The sequence below is a fragment of the Perna viridis genome, chromosome 9, assembly GCF_037379345.1.
Source record: "Perna viridis isolate PV_CMFRI_1.1 ecotype Kerala chromosome 9, ASM3737934v1, whole genome shotgun sequence".
Classification (NCBI taxonomy): domain Eukaryota; kingdom Metazoa; phylum Mollusca; class Bivalvia; order Mytilida; family Mytilidae; genus Perna; species Perna viridis.
This window is the reverse complement of record NC_142453.1, coordinates 34,347,969-34,362,321: the sequence shown is the minus strand read 5'-3', so window position 1 is coordinate 34,362,321 and position 14,353 is coordinate 34,347,969. Positions and strand designations below refer to the sequence as shown.

The 14,353-nt window shown below is 33.4% G+C and overlaps 1 protein-coding gene across 1 annotated transcript; it reads left to right on the top strand.

Annotated features, from left to right (window-relative positions):
• Positions 1 to 2,690: 2,690 nt before the first annotated feature.
• Positions 2,691 to 13,927, top strand: LOC148607940 (nucleoside hydrolase-like). Its single transcript, XM_088545567.1, has 6 exons — positions 2,691 to 2,730; positions 9,420 to 9,609; positions 10,268 to 10,442; positions 12,066 to 12,182; positions 12,876 to 13,012; positions 13,465 to 13,927. The coding sequence occupies exons 2-6, from the start codon at positions 9,430 to 9,432 to the stop codon at positions 13,792 to 13,794; spliced, it is 939 nt and encodes a 312-aa protein (XP_088401693.1). The 5' UTR covers positions 2,691 to 2,730; positions 9,420 to 9,429; the 3' UTR covers positions 13,795 to 13,927.
• Positions 13,928 to 14,353: the final 426 nt, after the last annotated feature.

Here is a 14,353-nt window from a genome sequence, read left to right as displayed (position 1 = left end):
TTTTATTGTGTCTTATTATTTAATGTGTGGAGGTGAGAGAGGGTTGAATCCACGTCAAAATCTCCACATGTTTTGCGCTTGTCTAAATCAAGAACTTCAGGTCGTTATAAATTGAAGGTGATTCTGAATTTTGGTTTTTTGTATGTTTAGGGTATAAATTATAAACTGTAATGTACCAGTAATGCCAGTTTCTTTAAATGGTATATTTTTTCTTGTCCAAAGCATGATTTTGATCATACAATAGGTGACGGATGTTTTTGTGTGTTAAACAGTGGAGTACTATATATATATTCAGAAATTAATGGGTACCTTAATTATTACCATTATGTCGTTTTAGTTGAAAATGTGATTTTAACTTCAGCGATTTTGAAAAAAATCTTCCATCAATAACAATAAATCCATTTTATTAATTGAAGTAGGTCACATTATCACAGTATAAAAAAACATCCCATTATTTTTTTTAAATTTTAGTCTATCTGACTGTAAAAATCAAATTCAAGTAAACAAGCTTTTAAAACCAGTTTGAATAACTAGAATGTTCCTTGAAGCCTTAAGTTAATAAAGGTTTACCATACATGACAAATATGTTGTACCAGCAGACAAAGCCCAAAACAACATTGTTTTTGTCTGCAAAACGTTTAAACATCCAATGTTTATTATCAGAGGTAGATGTAGAAAAAAATAGCAGTGATAAGACCTTTACTGCTACCACACTTTCCAAAGAAGAGATTGTGGAAAATCTTAAATCTGTGCTATCCTCCTTTGGTCTCTCTACCAAGGACGATGATTGTGATTTACCGTCTATGTACTGGATTCTTAAACTTCACAAGAATCCATACAAACAACATTTCATAGCTGGATCTGCAAAATGTACCACCAAACCTCTTTCAAAACTTTTAACTATACTCACAATGGTCAAAGAGGGTCTACAGTCCTACCACAACACTTGTTATTCCCGTAGTGGTATTAATTCAATGTGGATCCTGAAAAACTCGAAAGATCTTTTGGAGACAATCAGTTCAAGACTATTATCTGAATATAATAGCATTAAAACCTATGATTTTTCAACACTGTATACTTCTATTCTCCATACTCAGTTAAAATCCCGACTTAAAACATTATACATCGTTGTTTTTCCCAAAAAGATGGTACACCTAGATCCAAATATATAGTTCTTGCTAGAGATTCCTCATACTTTGTAAGAAATAATTACAAATCATCTTCCAAATATACAGAGGAAGATGTTTACAAAATGCTGTAATTTCTAATCGACAACATATTTGTCCTGGACTTCACTTGACAACAAAGAACATAAAGTAACTAAAATCATACATACAAAGTAACAAAAGTAAATGAGCAACTCGGACTCCACTAAAAACTGGGAGCATGGACCAGGTGCACCGGTAGGGTAAACGTCCTCTGATGCTGCTGATAAGATGAGGTTACTCATTGAAACACGTGTGCAGCATATCGTAATTGGCAATATTTATGATTAATATTTTTGTATGCAATAACAACTGGATCGATTTCATTACTTGTATTGCTTATGATAGAACCTAATGGTGATGGATTTGGTTTCCTTTTCGATAGATTTGGTTTTGAGTACTTCTGTTATAATTTTTATGATTAGATCTTCCCATACAATTGATTCTAATGCTGCTGGTTAGAGGTAACTCCTTGAAAAATGGATTTAGCAACACATATGATTGGTATTTCTGCATTTTTCTGCACTGAGGTTATTGCTGCAAACCAACATTGTACTCGCGTAGGATATACAAAGGAACACCATTATAAGAGTCTCTCATAAACTTTCAGTTATGTTTTTGTACATTTTATAGTTTTTTCACATCTGAGATGAACAAGGTTTGGGATTATTCCAAAATTTAAGTAAACAGTGAAATAAAGCATCTCAAAATTAAGTAAAACAGTAAAAGAGAATTTCCAATGCATGAATTATTACAATTGAAATATACGTCGAGCATACTAAAAAAAGGATTCTCCCTCTCACAGTCACGTAATTTCTTAAATAATGGCCGGCTACTACAATAATAAACGACCATTGACAAGCAAGTGCCTGTACATTTAGGAGTGGCATGTCTTTTTTAAGTATGCTCGATGTAGATTACAGTTATAACAATGTTTTTTCCAACGACTCCGATGCATGTAATTATTTAATATTTCTTTGAATATTCTCTGTTAGGTGATGCCATTGTGCACCTACTGTTTTGATTTATGTTGGGATGAAGTTTACTAAGTAACATAAATAATTATTTCATTGTTTATCACGACTGTATGGCAAGCCAAAGTGGACAAAAATGAGCATTTCCTAATATTAAAAAACGATTTTTTAATATTACAAATTCATTTTCTAATATTACAAATTCATTTTCTAAAATTACAAAGTGTGTGGTATTTTATAACATTACTAAATCAGGAATTTGTAATATTACAAAATGAATTTCTAATATTAATTTTTTTTCTAATATTAAAAAAAAATATTTTGTAATATTAAAAATTCATTTTGTAATATGACAAAATATTGATTTTTGTCCACTTTGGCTTGCCATACGACTGTTTATATAAGATCATATATGATGCACTTTCTAAATAATCGCATTACAAACTAAGGGCAATTTGGGTAATTTTAGCAATTCGTTGTGATAAGATTATCGTTTTGGTTTTCTCGCGCTTCGTACTTTACGTTGTACTAAATATTGAACTGAGAAACACGTAAGTAATTTGAAACAATGATTTATACCTGATCCGTGCATTTTGTAAAATACATAAACGATATCTAAGGAGTCCTATTGTTCAAACGTTTTTTTTTTTGTATATGCATAGTAATTGTTTGAACACTGTATCGTTTTCTTTATGTCGCTTAATCTATATCACACACCTATAGACCTTCAATTATCGCATCCTTACACACTTTGGTTGATATAGGTCAAGGGTTCAAACGGCCTGTGATAGATTGTAGATAGATTTCAGGGACAATATACGAAAAATCAAGTTACACAAGACAAAGCACAACAATCTAAAATGTCACACAACACGAAGGGAAATAAGCGAAAACAATGCACACAACACAAAGGAAAACAGACGAAGAACAAGGTCACACAACGCAATGACAACACAGCGCAAGTCTTACAGCACAGGAACAACAGACAAAAGACAGGTAACACAATACAAAAGGAAAACAAATAGTTACAATGACGAAAATCAGATAAGCAAACAGTTGTAGATAAAACAAGCCTTCTAACTCCAAAAGGTCAGCAGACGGAGAACAAGTCACACAACACAAAGCACGACAGATGAAGAACAAAGTCACACAACAGACGACGAAGAAGTCATACAACACGAAAAACAAGTCACAAAACACAAAGGACAAAGTAAAAGGACAAGAGTAATCAAGGGAACCAAGGTTATAGCGGTAATCAAAAGAATGTAATCCAGGGACAAAGACCCGACATGGAAAATAGACATACACAACAAAGAACGTAAAGTAACTGAAATCATACATACAAAGTAACAAAAGTAAATGAGCAACTCGGACTCCACTGAAAACTGGGAGCATGGACCAGGTGCACCGGTAGGGTAAGCGTCCTCTGTTTTTCTAGAAACACCCGCCGAGTTGCTCATAAAAAGTCAAGTCCGGGGTAGACAAACGAGGAAAAGAAAACTATGACCCTTTGAATAAATCAGTTTTCATGGTGCAGATGGATACCCCATAACGATCCACGAGTTCATGGTGACAATCATAAAACTTCTGTAGTGATGACTTCAATCTTGTAGCAACATAACCCTGTTCTAGAAGCCTATTTGTTAGAGTTCTAACGCGATACAAAAAGTCTGCGTAGTTTCGGCAACACTCCATACGCAGGAGCCGAAGGGATGTTGCCACAGATGAAAGGAAAGTTGACAATTCTAATGAAAAGTCATCACGTTTGTCGTAAAGTTTGGTCAATAGTTTTCCTTTACCATCGATTTCTAAGTGCAGGTCAAGATATGAGGCTGACTTCACAGTGTCTGTAGTATCCTTTATCTCAAGTTCTTTTGGGTAGATGCGATGTATCAAATCCCCGAAATTAGGATTGTTTAAAGATAATACGTCATCTATATAGCGGAAACTGAGATTACAGGATCTAGCCAAACGATATTTTTCCTCTCTAATCAGATCAGCTATAAAGTCAGCCTCATAAGAGTGAAGGAATAGGTCAGCAAGTAAAGGAGCACAGTTTGTTCCCATTGGAATGCCGACTGTTTGTTGAAAAACAAGTCCACCACACTGGACAAATATGGTTTTCCACAATCTCTTCTTTGGAGAGAGTGGCAGCAGTATAGGTCTTATCACTGCTATTATTTTCTACGTCTACCTCTGATGATAAACATTGGATATAAAACGTTTTGCAGACAAAAACAATGTTGTTTTGGGCTTTGTCTGCTGGTACGACAACATATTTGTCATGTATAGTAGACAATGTTTTTGCTACATAGGGGTCTTTAAAAACTGATGTAGCCTTGGCATTCATTGACCTACTTAAAACTTTCATTCGTTTCAAAATTAAAGACCTCACGGCCTTTAACCACTCTGACAGAGAATCAATGTCTTCTTGTTCTCGTTTTGTCCATTTTCTTGCACAGTCCTCGACGGCATCCATGAGAACTTTAAAGTTATAATTCCAATTTATGGAGCGTGGTTCACGGTACTTGGGACCTTTAGAAAGGATATTACGCAGAGATTCATTTTCGATAATGGTTAAATCTCCCAAAACGACGTGAACAGAAGGACCATATTTGAATGGAGAGGTTTTGCAAGAACAGTCAGGCGGTTTAGCCTTGAAGTCCTCAATCTCGAGGTTCTGCAATAGCCTTTTATACTTGTAAATTTTGGATGCGATGGGTGAAGTATAGGAATATGAAATAATTGGTATGGATTTGTCTTTGAAATATGGGGGAATTTTGTTGGTAACGTTTTTGTGATGGAGGATGTTAGCCAAATTAATTGCATCTATACCTTTGTTGACAAACGGTAGTGGAAGAAATGATCGTTTTTCTTCATCTTGATTTTTCACATAAACTGGTTTAAAGAGTCTGTGGAAACCAATATCCAAAATGATGGCAACAAGTCTGTATAATAATGAGGTGGGGTCAGAAACAGGAGTGTCAAGACTTGTTTTGTAAAGGGAGTGTAGTAGAGTGAGAGGTATAGAATAATGTTTGGTTCTAATGTGATGAAGTACAAGAGGTTTTTGTATGAAAGGAAGGAGACCATCTATGGAGACATCATGTAACTTAGGTGACGTATAGTGGCGATGGCCATAACTCCTTTCCCGTCTTGGATTTTTGTCAAATAAATTCATCACATTTATGCTATTGTTATATTGGCTTGAAAGGTTTCCTATACTTTTGATGTTGTCATTGCATCCGTAAGGTATTGCAGTACCTAGTCTGCGTATCCAGTACTCCTCTCTTTCCTTACGATTGTTTTTACTTAGAATGGGACTGTTCGTAGGATGGTATTTTTTTTTCTAAAATACAAACTTTCATGGAGAGGATTGAATGATCTTGTTGATTAAAGTGTTAATAATTTGGTGGTGTTAATTCCCGGACGATGACCGCACATTCTTTTATTTAATCGTTCTTGCGTTTCTCCGACATATATTAAACCACGTAAGTTGCATTCTAATCCATATATTAAGTTTGTTGATTTGCAACTTAAGTCATCATGAATTCTTGTATGGAAGGTTTTGTTTATAGGGGAACTGGAGAAGTAAGGGTCGGTTATAAGAATGTTGCATGTTTTGCAATTTTTAATACCACATTTTGATATGGTACAATGCGGTTCGTCATCGTTGTAGTCAAATATAGCGTTTAAAGTGATGGAACATGGTTTGCTAATTTTAAAATAGTCAGAATTTTTGTACTGGAATAGACAAGCAACAAAATACGAAGGCCAACAAACGAAGGAAATGTCATACAACACAAAAAGACAACAAACGGAGAATTTGTCACACAATAAATTAATTACAAATTGCCAGTCTTGTTTCAGACTGCAGCACTCATGTGAAACTGTTTTAAAACATTTTAATCAATTGTTGACTTAAAAATACAGTTGAAAGGAAATTAACAGTTGTTTTATAGATCTGAGTAAAGAGTTTGATACCATATTTATATTGTTGCGTTACTTGTGCTCCTTTACTTGCTGACCTATTTCTTCACTCTTACGAGGCTGACTTTATAGCTGATTTGATCAGAAAGAAAGAATATCGTTTGGCTAGATCCTTCTATCTCAGTTTCTGCTATATAGATGACGTATTATCTTTAAACAATCCTAATTTCGGGGATTTGATACATCGCATCTACCCAAAAGAACTTGAGATAAAGGATACTACAGACACTATGAAGTCAGTCTCATATCTTAACCTACACTTAGAAATCGATGGTAAAGGAAAACTATTGACCAAACTTTACGACAAACGTGATGACTTTTCATTCAGAATTGTCAACGTTCCTTTCATCTGTGGCAACATCCCTTCGGCTCCTGCGTATGGAGTATTCATATCACAACTCATACGTTATGCCAGAGCTTGCCCAAACTACGCAGACTTTTTGTATCGCGCTAGAACTCTAACAAATAGGCTTCTGGAACAGGGTTATGTTGCTACAAGATTGAAGTCATCACTACAGAAGTTTTATGGTCGTCATCATGAACTCGTGGATCGTTATGATGTATCCATCAGCATCATGAAAACTGATTTATTCAACGGGTCATAGTTTACCTTTCCTCGTTTGTCTACCCCGGACTTGACTTTTTATGAGCAACTCGGCGGGTGTTTCTAGAAAAGCAGAGGACGCTTACCCTACCGGTGCACCTGGTCCATGCTCCCAGTTTTCAGTGGAGTCCGGGTTGCTCATTTACTTTTGTTACTTTGTATGTATGATTTTAGTTACTTTATGTTCTTTGTTGTGTGTGTCTGTTTTCCATGTCTGGTCTTTGTTCCTGGATTATATTCTTTTGATTACCGCTATAACCTTGGTTCCCTTGATTACTCTTAAAATGTGTGGCTTGTGTGAAAATAGTTTGAAATGGTTTAATTCATATTTGTCTAACAGAGCAATGTATTGGTTGGAATGTTGTATTCAATGTATGACGTGTAACAAACTTACAATGATTCTATAGAAGACTCAGTACATGCTTATTGGCACTGAGCAGAAACTAAATGTAGGAAAATATTTTTTATTAACATAGATAATATTGTACTGGAAACTGCGGAAAATTCTTAACTTTTAGGTGTTAATATTGATTGATCTTGGTCTTATCATAGTGATATCATAACCAATAAACTTTAAAAAAAAATTGGTGTGTTAAAACGCCTTGGAAGTTTTATATTTACTGAAGCTCTATTTGAAAAAGTAATCAAGGGAACCAAGGTTATAGCGGTAATCAAAAGAATGTAATCCAGGGACATAGACTAGACATGGAAAACAGACATGCACAACAAAAACATAAAGTAACTAAAATCATACAAAGTAACAAAAGGAAATGAGCAACTCGGACTCCACTAAAAACTGGGAGCATGGACCAGGTGCACCGGTAGGGTAAGCATCCTTGAAGTATACAATTCCGTAATTTTCCCACATTTTAATTATTGTTGTACTGTATGGTCCTATTCAAAAAGTGTAAACAAAGTAAATATACTATTCAAATTACAAAAAGACTGCTCATATCATTTTAAATGTGCATAATTTATGACACCATATATTATATTATATATATTAAGCTATCCTAGTGTTTAATTCTTTGAATCAACTATACCCGAGTACTTATATGTTTTTAATGTTTTCATCAAATAAGTTATAGAAATATTAGAAAGAGTGAATGAAATACGTTATTTGTAACAAGAGCCTAAATGGAATATTTTATAGGATCATTCATTATATCAGGTAGTTAATTATAGAACAATATGCAAAAAAATAATAGAAATTGTACAACAACTGAGAAGTTTAAAATATACATAGAATATTATTTTAGAAATATTACTGCCAATATTATATATAGTATTAAGTGCAGTTAATTATCTTTTGTTTTTTGTTTTGTTTTGTTTTGTCTTTTTTTGTTTGTTTTTGTCCTTTTATAGTATTCATTTTATTACATTTTATTCTGTATGTTATTTACTATGTACATATATACAACAACGGACTAAATATGTTATTCTGTTTAAAAAAGAGATTATTATTATACACAACACAAAGGAAAACATTTAGGAAACAACTTTCACACCAAAAAGGAAGTACACACAGAAAAGTATAACCAAAATTAGCCATGGCAAATGTAATTGAAAAAAATACAGAAAATCCTATTAGCATGCACACGATACAAGTGCATTAAAAACACACAAACTTATGTGACATTACTGGTGTTTTAATAAAAAAAACAATTGTCACAAATCACGATAACAAAACGGATATTAAAACACAAACATTCAAAGTGACTTATTACTATGTTATGTTATGTAAAATGTTGATTATGCATTACAAGTATGCTAATACCGCTGAATGAATTCAAAATGATTGGTGTATGTGTGTACTTAAAAAAAACCCGATAAGCGACCTTCCCCTTCTCTGTTTATGACATCTGAGCCCTGTCTATGAATTCTAAGCCACACTTAAAGTTGTGAATATATCAATGTCGATTAAAAAAGTGAATAGGTAGATACTTTGGTTAAACACTCCATACAGACTTCAGGCAGACAAATTTGATAGAAACAGTTGTAGATAGTTCTATGTTTTAAATGTAATTATAACAAATGAAAACATATACTACGAGATAAGTTTACTTAAGAACAAAATGTAAACATGGCTCAATCATATCTTTATTGGATAATTAATTGGAAAGAATCATTAACCGAAGTATATATATATATAATCATTTTATTTCAAAATGAATACAATTTAGATTTGTTTAAAGTAATAGCAGAAAGTATCGGATTTGAGACGCATAAAAATATCAGAACCTAATTTTGATACTTTCTGCTGTACATTCAGATGAATGTATATTGTATTCATTTAAAAAAAAGATTTGTTTAAATTGGCTCTTAGCTATTTTTAGAAGTAATGATCACGAGTGTTTTTAACATCATCATTTACTTTTTTGTGGGAGAAAATCGTCTGAGAATGAAAATACAGGATTTATTTCACATGCCATTTTTGTGAAATTAATTATATAGGGAACAGTCGATAATTGGCTGTTATTATAATTATACATAATCAAATATTAGTTGCATTTTACGTTGCCCGATAATAAAAATTCTCCTAAATAAGTTGGAACAATGGAATTAATGTGCAACCCCTTTTCTTGTATTTGTGTGGAGTAGTACCACACCTGTTAATTTATATGTCATTTTGTATCATTTGCCCAGTGGAGGAAAGATGGTTCAAAGGATAATCATAGACGTTGATACAGGGGTCGATGATGCCGAGGCCATAATGTTGGCACTTTCAAGACCGGATGTGGAAATTGTTGCGATCACGTGTGTAAATGGAAATGTCGATATTGAAAACGTCTGCAGAAACACACTTAGGGTGCTGAAAGTATGTGACCGGTTAGACGTAAGTTCACTTCTTTTGCACATTGGTATATCAGTTGAAACATAGGTGTTTAAATAGACAAATGCAGTGTATTTACGGGCGGATATATATTTCTAGTGAATATACTATTATTGACTTAATACTGCAATCCTAATCATGTTTTAATCAATTCAATTCTTATGCGACTTGCTCCCTACAAGCGGTTCCCGATGCGGATACGGGTAGTTCGTGCAAGGGTAAGAGACATGGCGGAGCCAAAGTGTTATATACTGTCAGTGACCGTATATCATCAATACATGTACTGTCAATGTATCTTGGTTGCTCAAATAGAACGATTGTAATATCATATTAGTTATACACACAATACAAAAAGTTAAGGATGGTATAACTTATTACCCTTATTTTGTTTGTCCACATTTCTTGGAAGCGCAATTTCTTTGAAAGCAACCCAAGGGATAAAGGTAAAAATTTCTTTTTCTCCGGAGAAAGATAATCTAACTTTAGGGGTTTACAAATAAATTTTAAATCCATTTACAGCACGAGTAATGATCAAATTATCTCAGTCTCAGTCTCATTTAAATTTTCGAAATCAAACGAACATTGCATTTTTATGAACAGACGTCACGCTTAGAACTTTACTACATGCTTAGACTATGAGCATCAAATAGAATTACTTTAGATTCCAGTTTTCAAGGGTGCACAGAAATCTATTCTGGCAGAGGGCAGAAGAGCATCACATTATCATGGTAAAGACGGGCTTGGAGATGTACCCGATCCAGAACCAGCAGACACGTCATTGATTAAGGAAGAACATGCAGTCAATGCATTAATACGTATAGTAAAGGAAAACCCTGGTAACCATATTTTTATTAATATAGCCATGTAACGCAATTGGAAGAAAAAATGAAATACCTCCATAATCGAAATTTCTTGTAAATTTTTTATATAAGCAATGTATCAATAATATGGTGTCAAAGGTCAGTGTATATAAGTAATTAATAATTAGTGTTAATCACTCAGGCAAGTAATTTTCTCGCTTGAATTGGAAACCCTTTTGTTCTAACTGTGGGATACTCGATGAGCATACATAGAGCATGCAAAATTTACACTTCCACGAGGAAAATTCTTTTGTTCTAACCAAGCCCTACCTCGTGGAAGTGTATATTGATCATGTTCATCAGCTTAACACAGAAGGGTCTATCGATTATCCGCTTATCGCGATTTTGACGCTTTGATAGTAGCACTGACAATAACAGTTAGTATCTGGTGATAATATATATGATCACATATTCAATATTGAGACGTACATTTTTTTTCATTTTTGATAATATCGGACTTAAAAGTGTGCCATCAGTCTCGGGCAATAACCAGTAATCTTGCAGTCCGGGACTCGTTACAATTTTGAATTCCGCAAATTGAATGAGTATGCGCGTAATTATACCGTTTAAAACAATGTGTTTACCATTTATGAACCAGGTGATAGTACAATTGCAGATATCGCGCTTGCAACAGAGTCAAATACGCATAAAACAGAAGAATGAAAAAAAAACAAAAAACAAAAAAAAAAAAAAAAAAAAAAAAAAAAAAAAAAAAAAAAAACACGCACTTATAATGCCATAAACACATCAAGGGGGCTTAGATCATAATTTAAAATTTCAAAATGCTTCTATTAACAAAGTGGCATTTAATTGTTGTCGTGATAAGTGATCATACAAAATGTGGTAAATTCCCTTTGATCAAAACTTTTGTTTTTGTTTTTTTATATTTGTTATTCTATTGAAATGTAAATTATCATGCATTTGTATGTACATATTAGTATGCAATTTATAATTGATAAATAAGTTATTAATGACATATTCAAGTCTTCATTTACCAAAGTCGCCAAGATATCAGCCCTTGGCTATGTCTCGGGCTGATACCAGGGTATATATGGAACATGCTATGTAATAATCTATAGGTATATCGTAGCTAGATGTAATATCTATATTAACGTTTTTTTCTTTTAATCAATTTGCATATTACGTAATATTATCTGTCATGTTTCAGTGGCACGAAATATACTTAACACTAAGTCTATAAACAATAAATTTCAGAAACAACATATTTTAGTCTAAAAAATGTTAACTCTTAACTCATAGATCTTTCACCACGTAATAGTGTCATCATCGCCAAACTTTAATGATTTATCCCTTATATTTCGACTTTTGAATATTGAAGAGTTTACTTGACCTTTTCGGGTGATTTACGATGTACATGTTCCACATTTGATATGTACTTTATTTCATATCGATTGCATGATTAAGTTTATTTCTTCAAACACATTGTTGCCATAATATATAGCCATTAGAAATTTTTATCAATCATATAATAAATTACACTCCATGTCTCACTGGTGCTAACAGTACCTATTTCGATTCATTAGCGTTTAACTGCAACGTAATTATTTTTTTTCATTTCATTCATTTCTTTATTTTTAGGAGAAATAACTTTAGTTGCTTTGGCACCACTTACAAATGTAGCTTTGGCCCTCCGTCAATGCCCTGAATTAGGGACGAAATTAAAGGATGTCTATATTATGGGTGGAAATATTGAAGGTATGATTAAATTATCTTGACGGTCTAATATGTATAATTTTAGATGTAGCTTTTTTTCCTAGCATTTGCACAAATTTTGTGCAAATAACATTGTGCGTTCACATTTTTTGTTTTATAGTTACTTGTTTTACTTTAAAGAAAAACTCTTCCCTGGAAATTAAACGGAACATCTAAATATATTCATGGTATATGTATGTCACACCAACCATTTCGTTTAAATATGAATTTCAAAGCTATTGCAAAGATCGCCTTTAATAGTTATCATGTACGGGCAGACCATATGGTGTGGATATGCGTTATGTCAAAGGTTTCGTACCTGGACACATTACTACTATAAATGTTATAGAAGAGAAATGGAAGACTTTTTTGTGTCTTTGTATAACTGTACGAATATGTCTTCAACATGGACTGCTTTACTACAAGTTGTAACTTTTCAAAGCATCGTAAAGTGACAGACCATTTCATAATGGATCAAGTGTTCGAAATCTAAAGAATTATTTACACTAAAACCACAATTAAACAATTATTAATATGTTAAATTTCCAGTAAGTGATTTCACGGCACAACTCGTTAAATGTACCAATACTTCATGCCAATGTATACCAAATTATTTCATTTGAAGTTAATAGAGAACTTACATCTGTAAGACTGCGATATTGTATAATTACTTGAAGGTGCGTTCTAATTGTTTAGGGAAGGGAACGGACCGGTTAGCTGCGGAATTTAACTTCATGGCTGATCCTGAGGCCGCTCACATAACTCTACAGGAGCTGACGTGTCCAGTCACGATTGTTTCATTGGAAACATGTAAATCTATTGGTGTTGATTGGGTATGTTTTAAAACCTTTTTCTCTTATGTTACTATTTTACCATAGCGGGATATTTCGCGATGCACTTTATGTTGATATTGTTTTGCCAAGGTGAATATTAAAGTGCATCAAATGTAAGTCAATATTTCCTTGACTTTAAATCCCATTTCCAAATCATGTGACCACAAACAAATACAAACGAACACACACATACACACACGTTTTCAATTTATGAATACATCTGAAGAAATGTGGTAAAGAATACATACAAGAATTCACAAAAATAATTTCGGAATGAAAATACATTTATTGTTAAAAAATAATTTAAAACTCATATTTCGTGAATTGAAAGCAATAGTTTTCTACATTTAAACAGACTTTTGCTGAAATCATTTCTCAGGTAGCTACACCCATCATAATTATACAACAAAAAAATAATTATAAGTAGTTTCTGGATGCTATATCAATTTTAGGAATGGTTTGATAAGTGGATGGCTGTTGACACCACTAAAGGTCATTTCCATAAAGAGTTTTCAAGACTGACAGCTGACAGAAATAAACGCATCATCAAAAGAGCCGACTACGCGTCATGTGATTTGCTGGCAATGGCCATAGTGCTAGATAACTCCATAATAACTAATTCTGTCCTGATATGGAGTACGGTTGAGCTTGGTGGTGTAAACACCAGGGGTCAACTTGTGTCTGATTGGAGTGGAGTAACTGGCCATCATGCTAATGTCCGAATCGTTAAGACAGTTGATATCGAAAAGGCCAAAGAAATGTACATGGATATGGTTAAGTAACACATGGCAAGTGATTTATAATCAGTAAATTGATGAACAGTATATTTGATGAATTCATTTTGATGAACATATTAATATGTGTCTGCTAGTTGTTAATAATGTTCTAATAATAAAAACAAAATCACTTTAGAAAGTGTTTAAGTCACTTCAATCGTATTTGAAATAATCATATCAACAATCGAAGTTTGGCCAGCCGATTTTTGAATAACTTGGAAAACGTAGTTTTTACTGGTAATACTTGGCAATAATCATATATCTGTGTATTGTGTAAGTCTCCATGTAAATAGTTTTATTTCAAAATTCGTAAGACAAAAGAAATGCAAGTATATTCAATTATCGATATCATACATCTGCTTGGACACCTGTGTCACGAGGCGCCGAACCATGTAAAGATAAAAGAAGCAGCTCACGCTTTCTCTTGGCCATAATTAAGTCCACCGGGCTTGTTAAATGATAAACCCAGCTGCAAAGAAAGAACAGTACACAGAGTGTCTCTATTTTATTTGCACCCGTCTATCCTAGTCCTAAAAGTAGTGTGCAAAGTAGTTGTGTTTTCGCC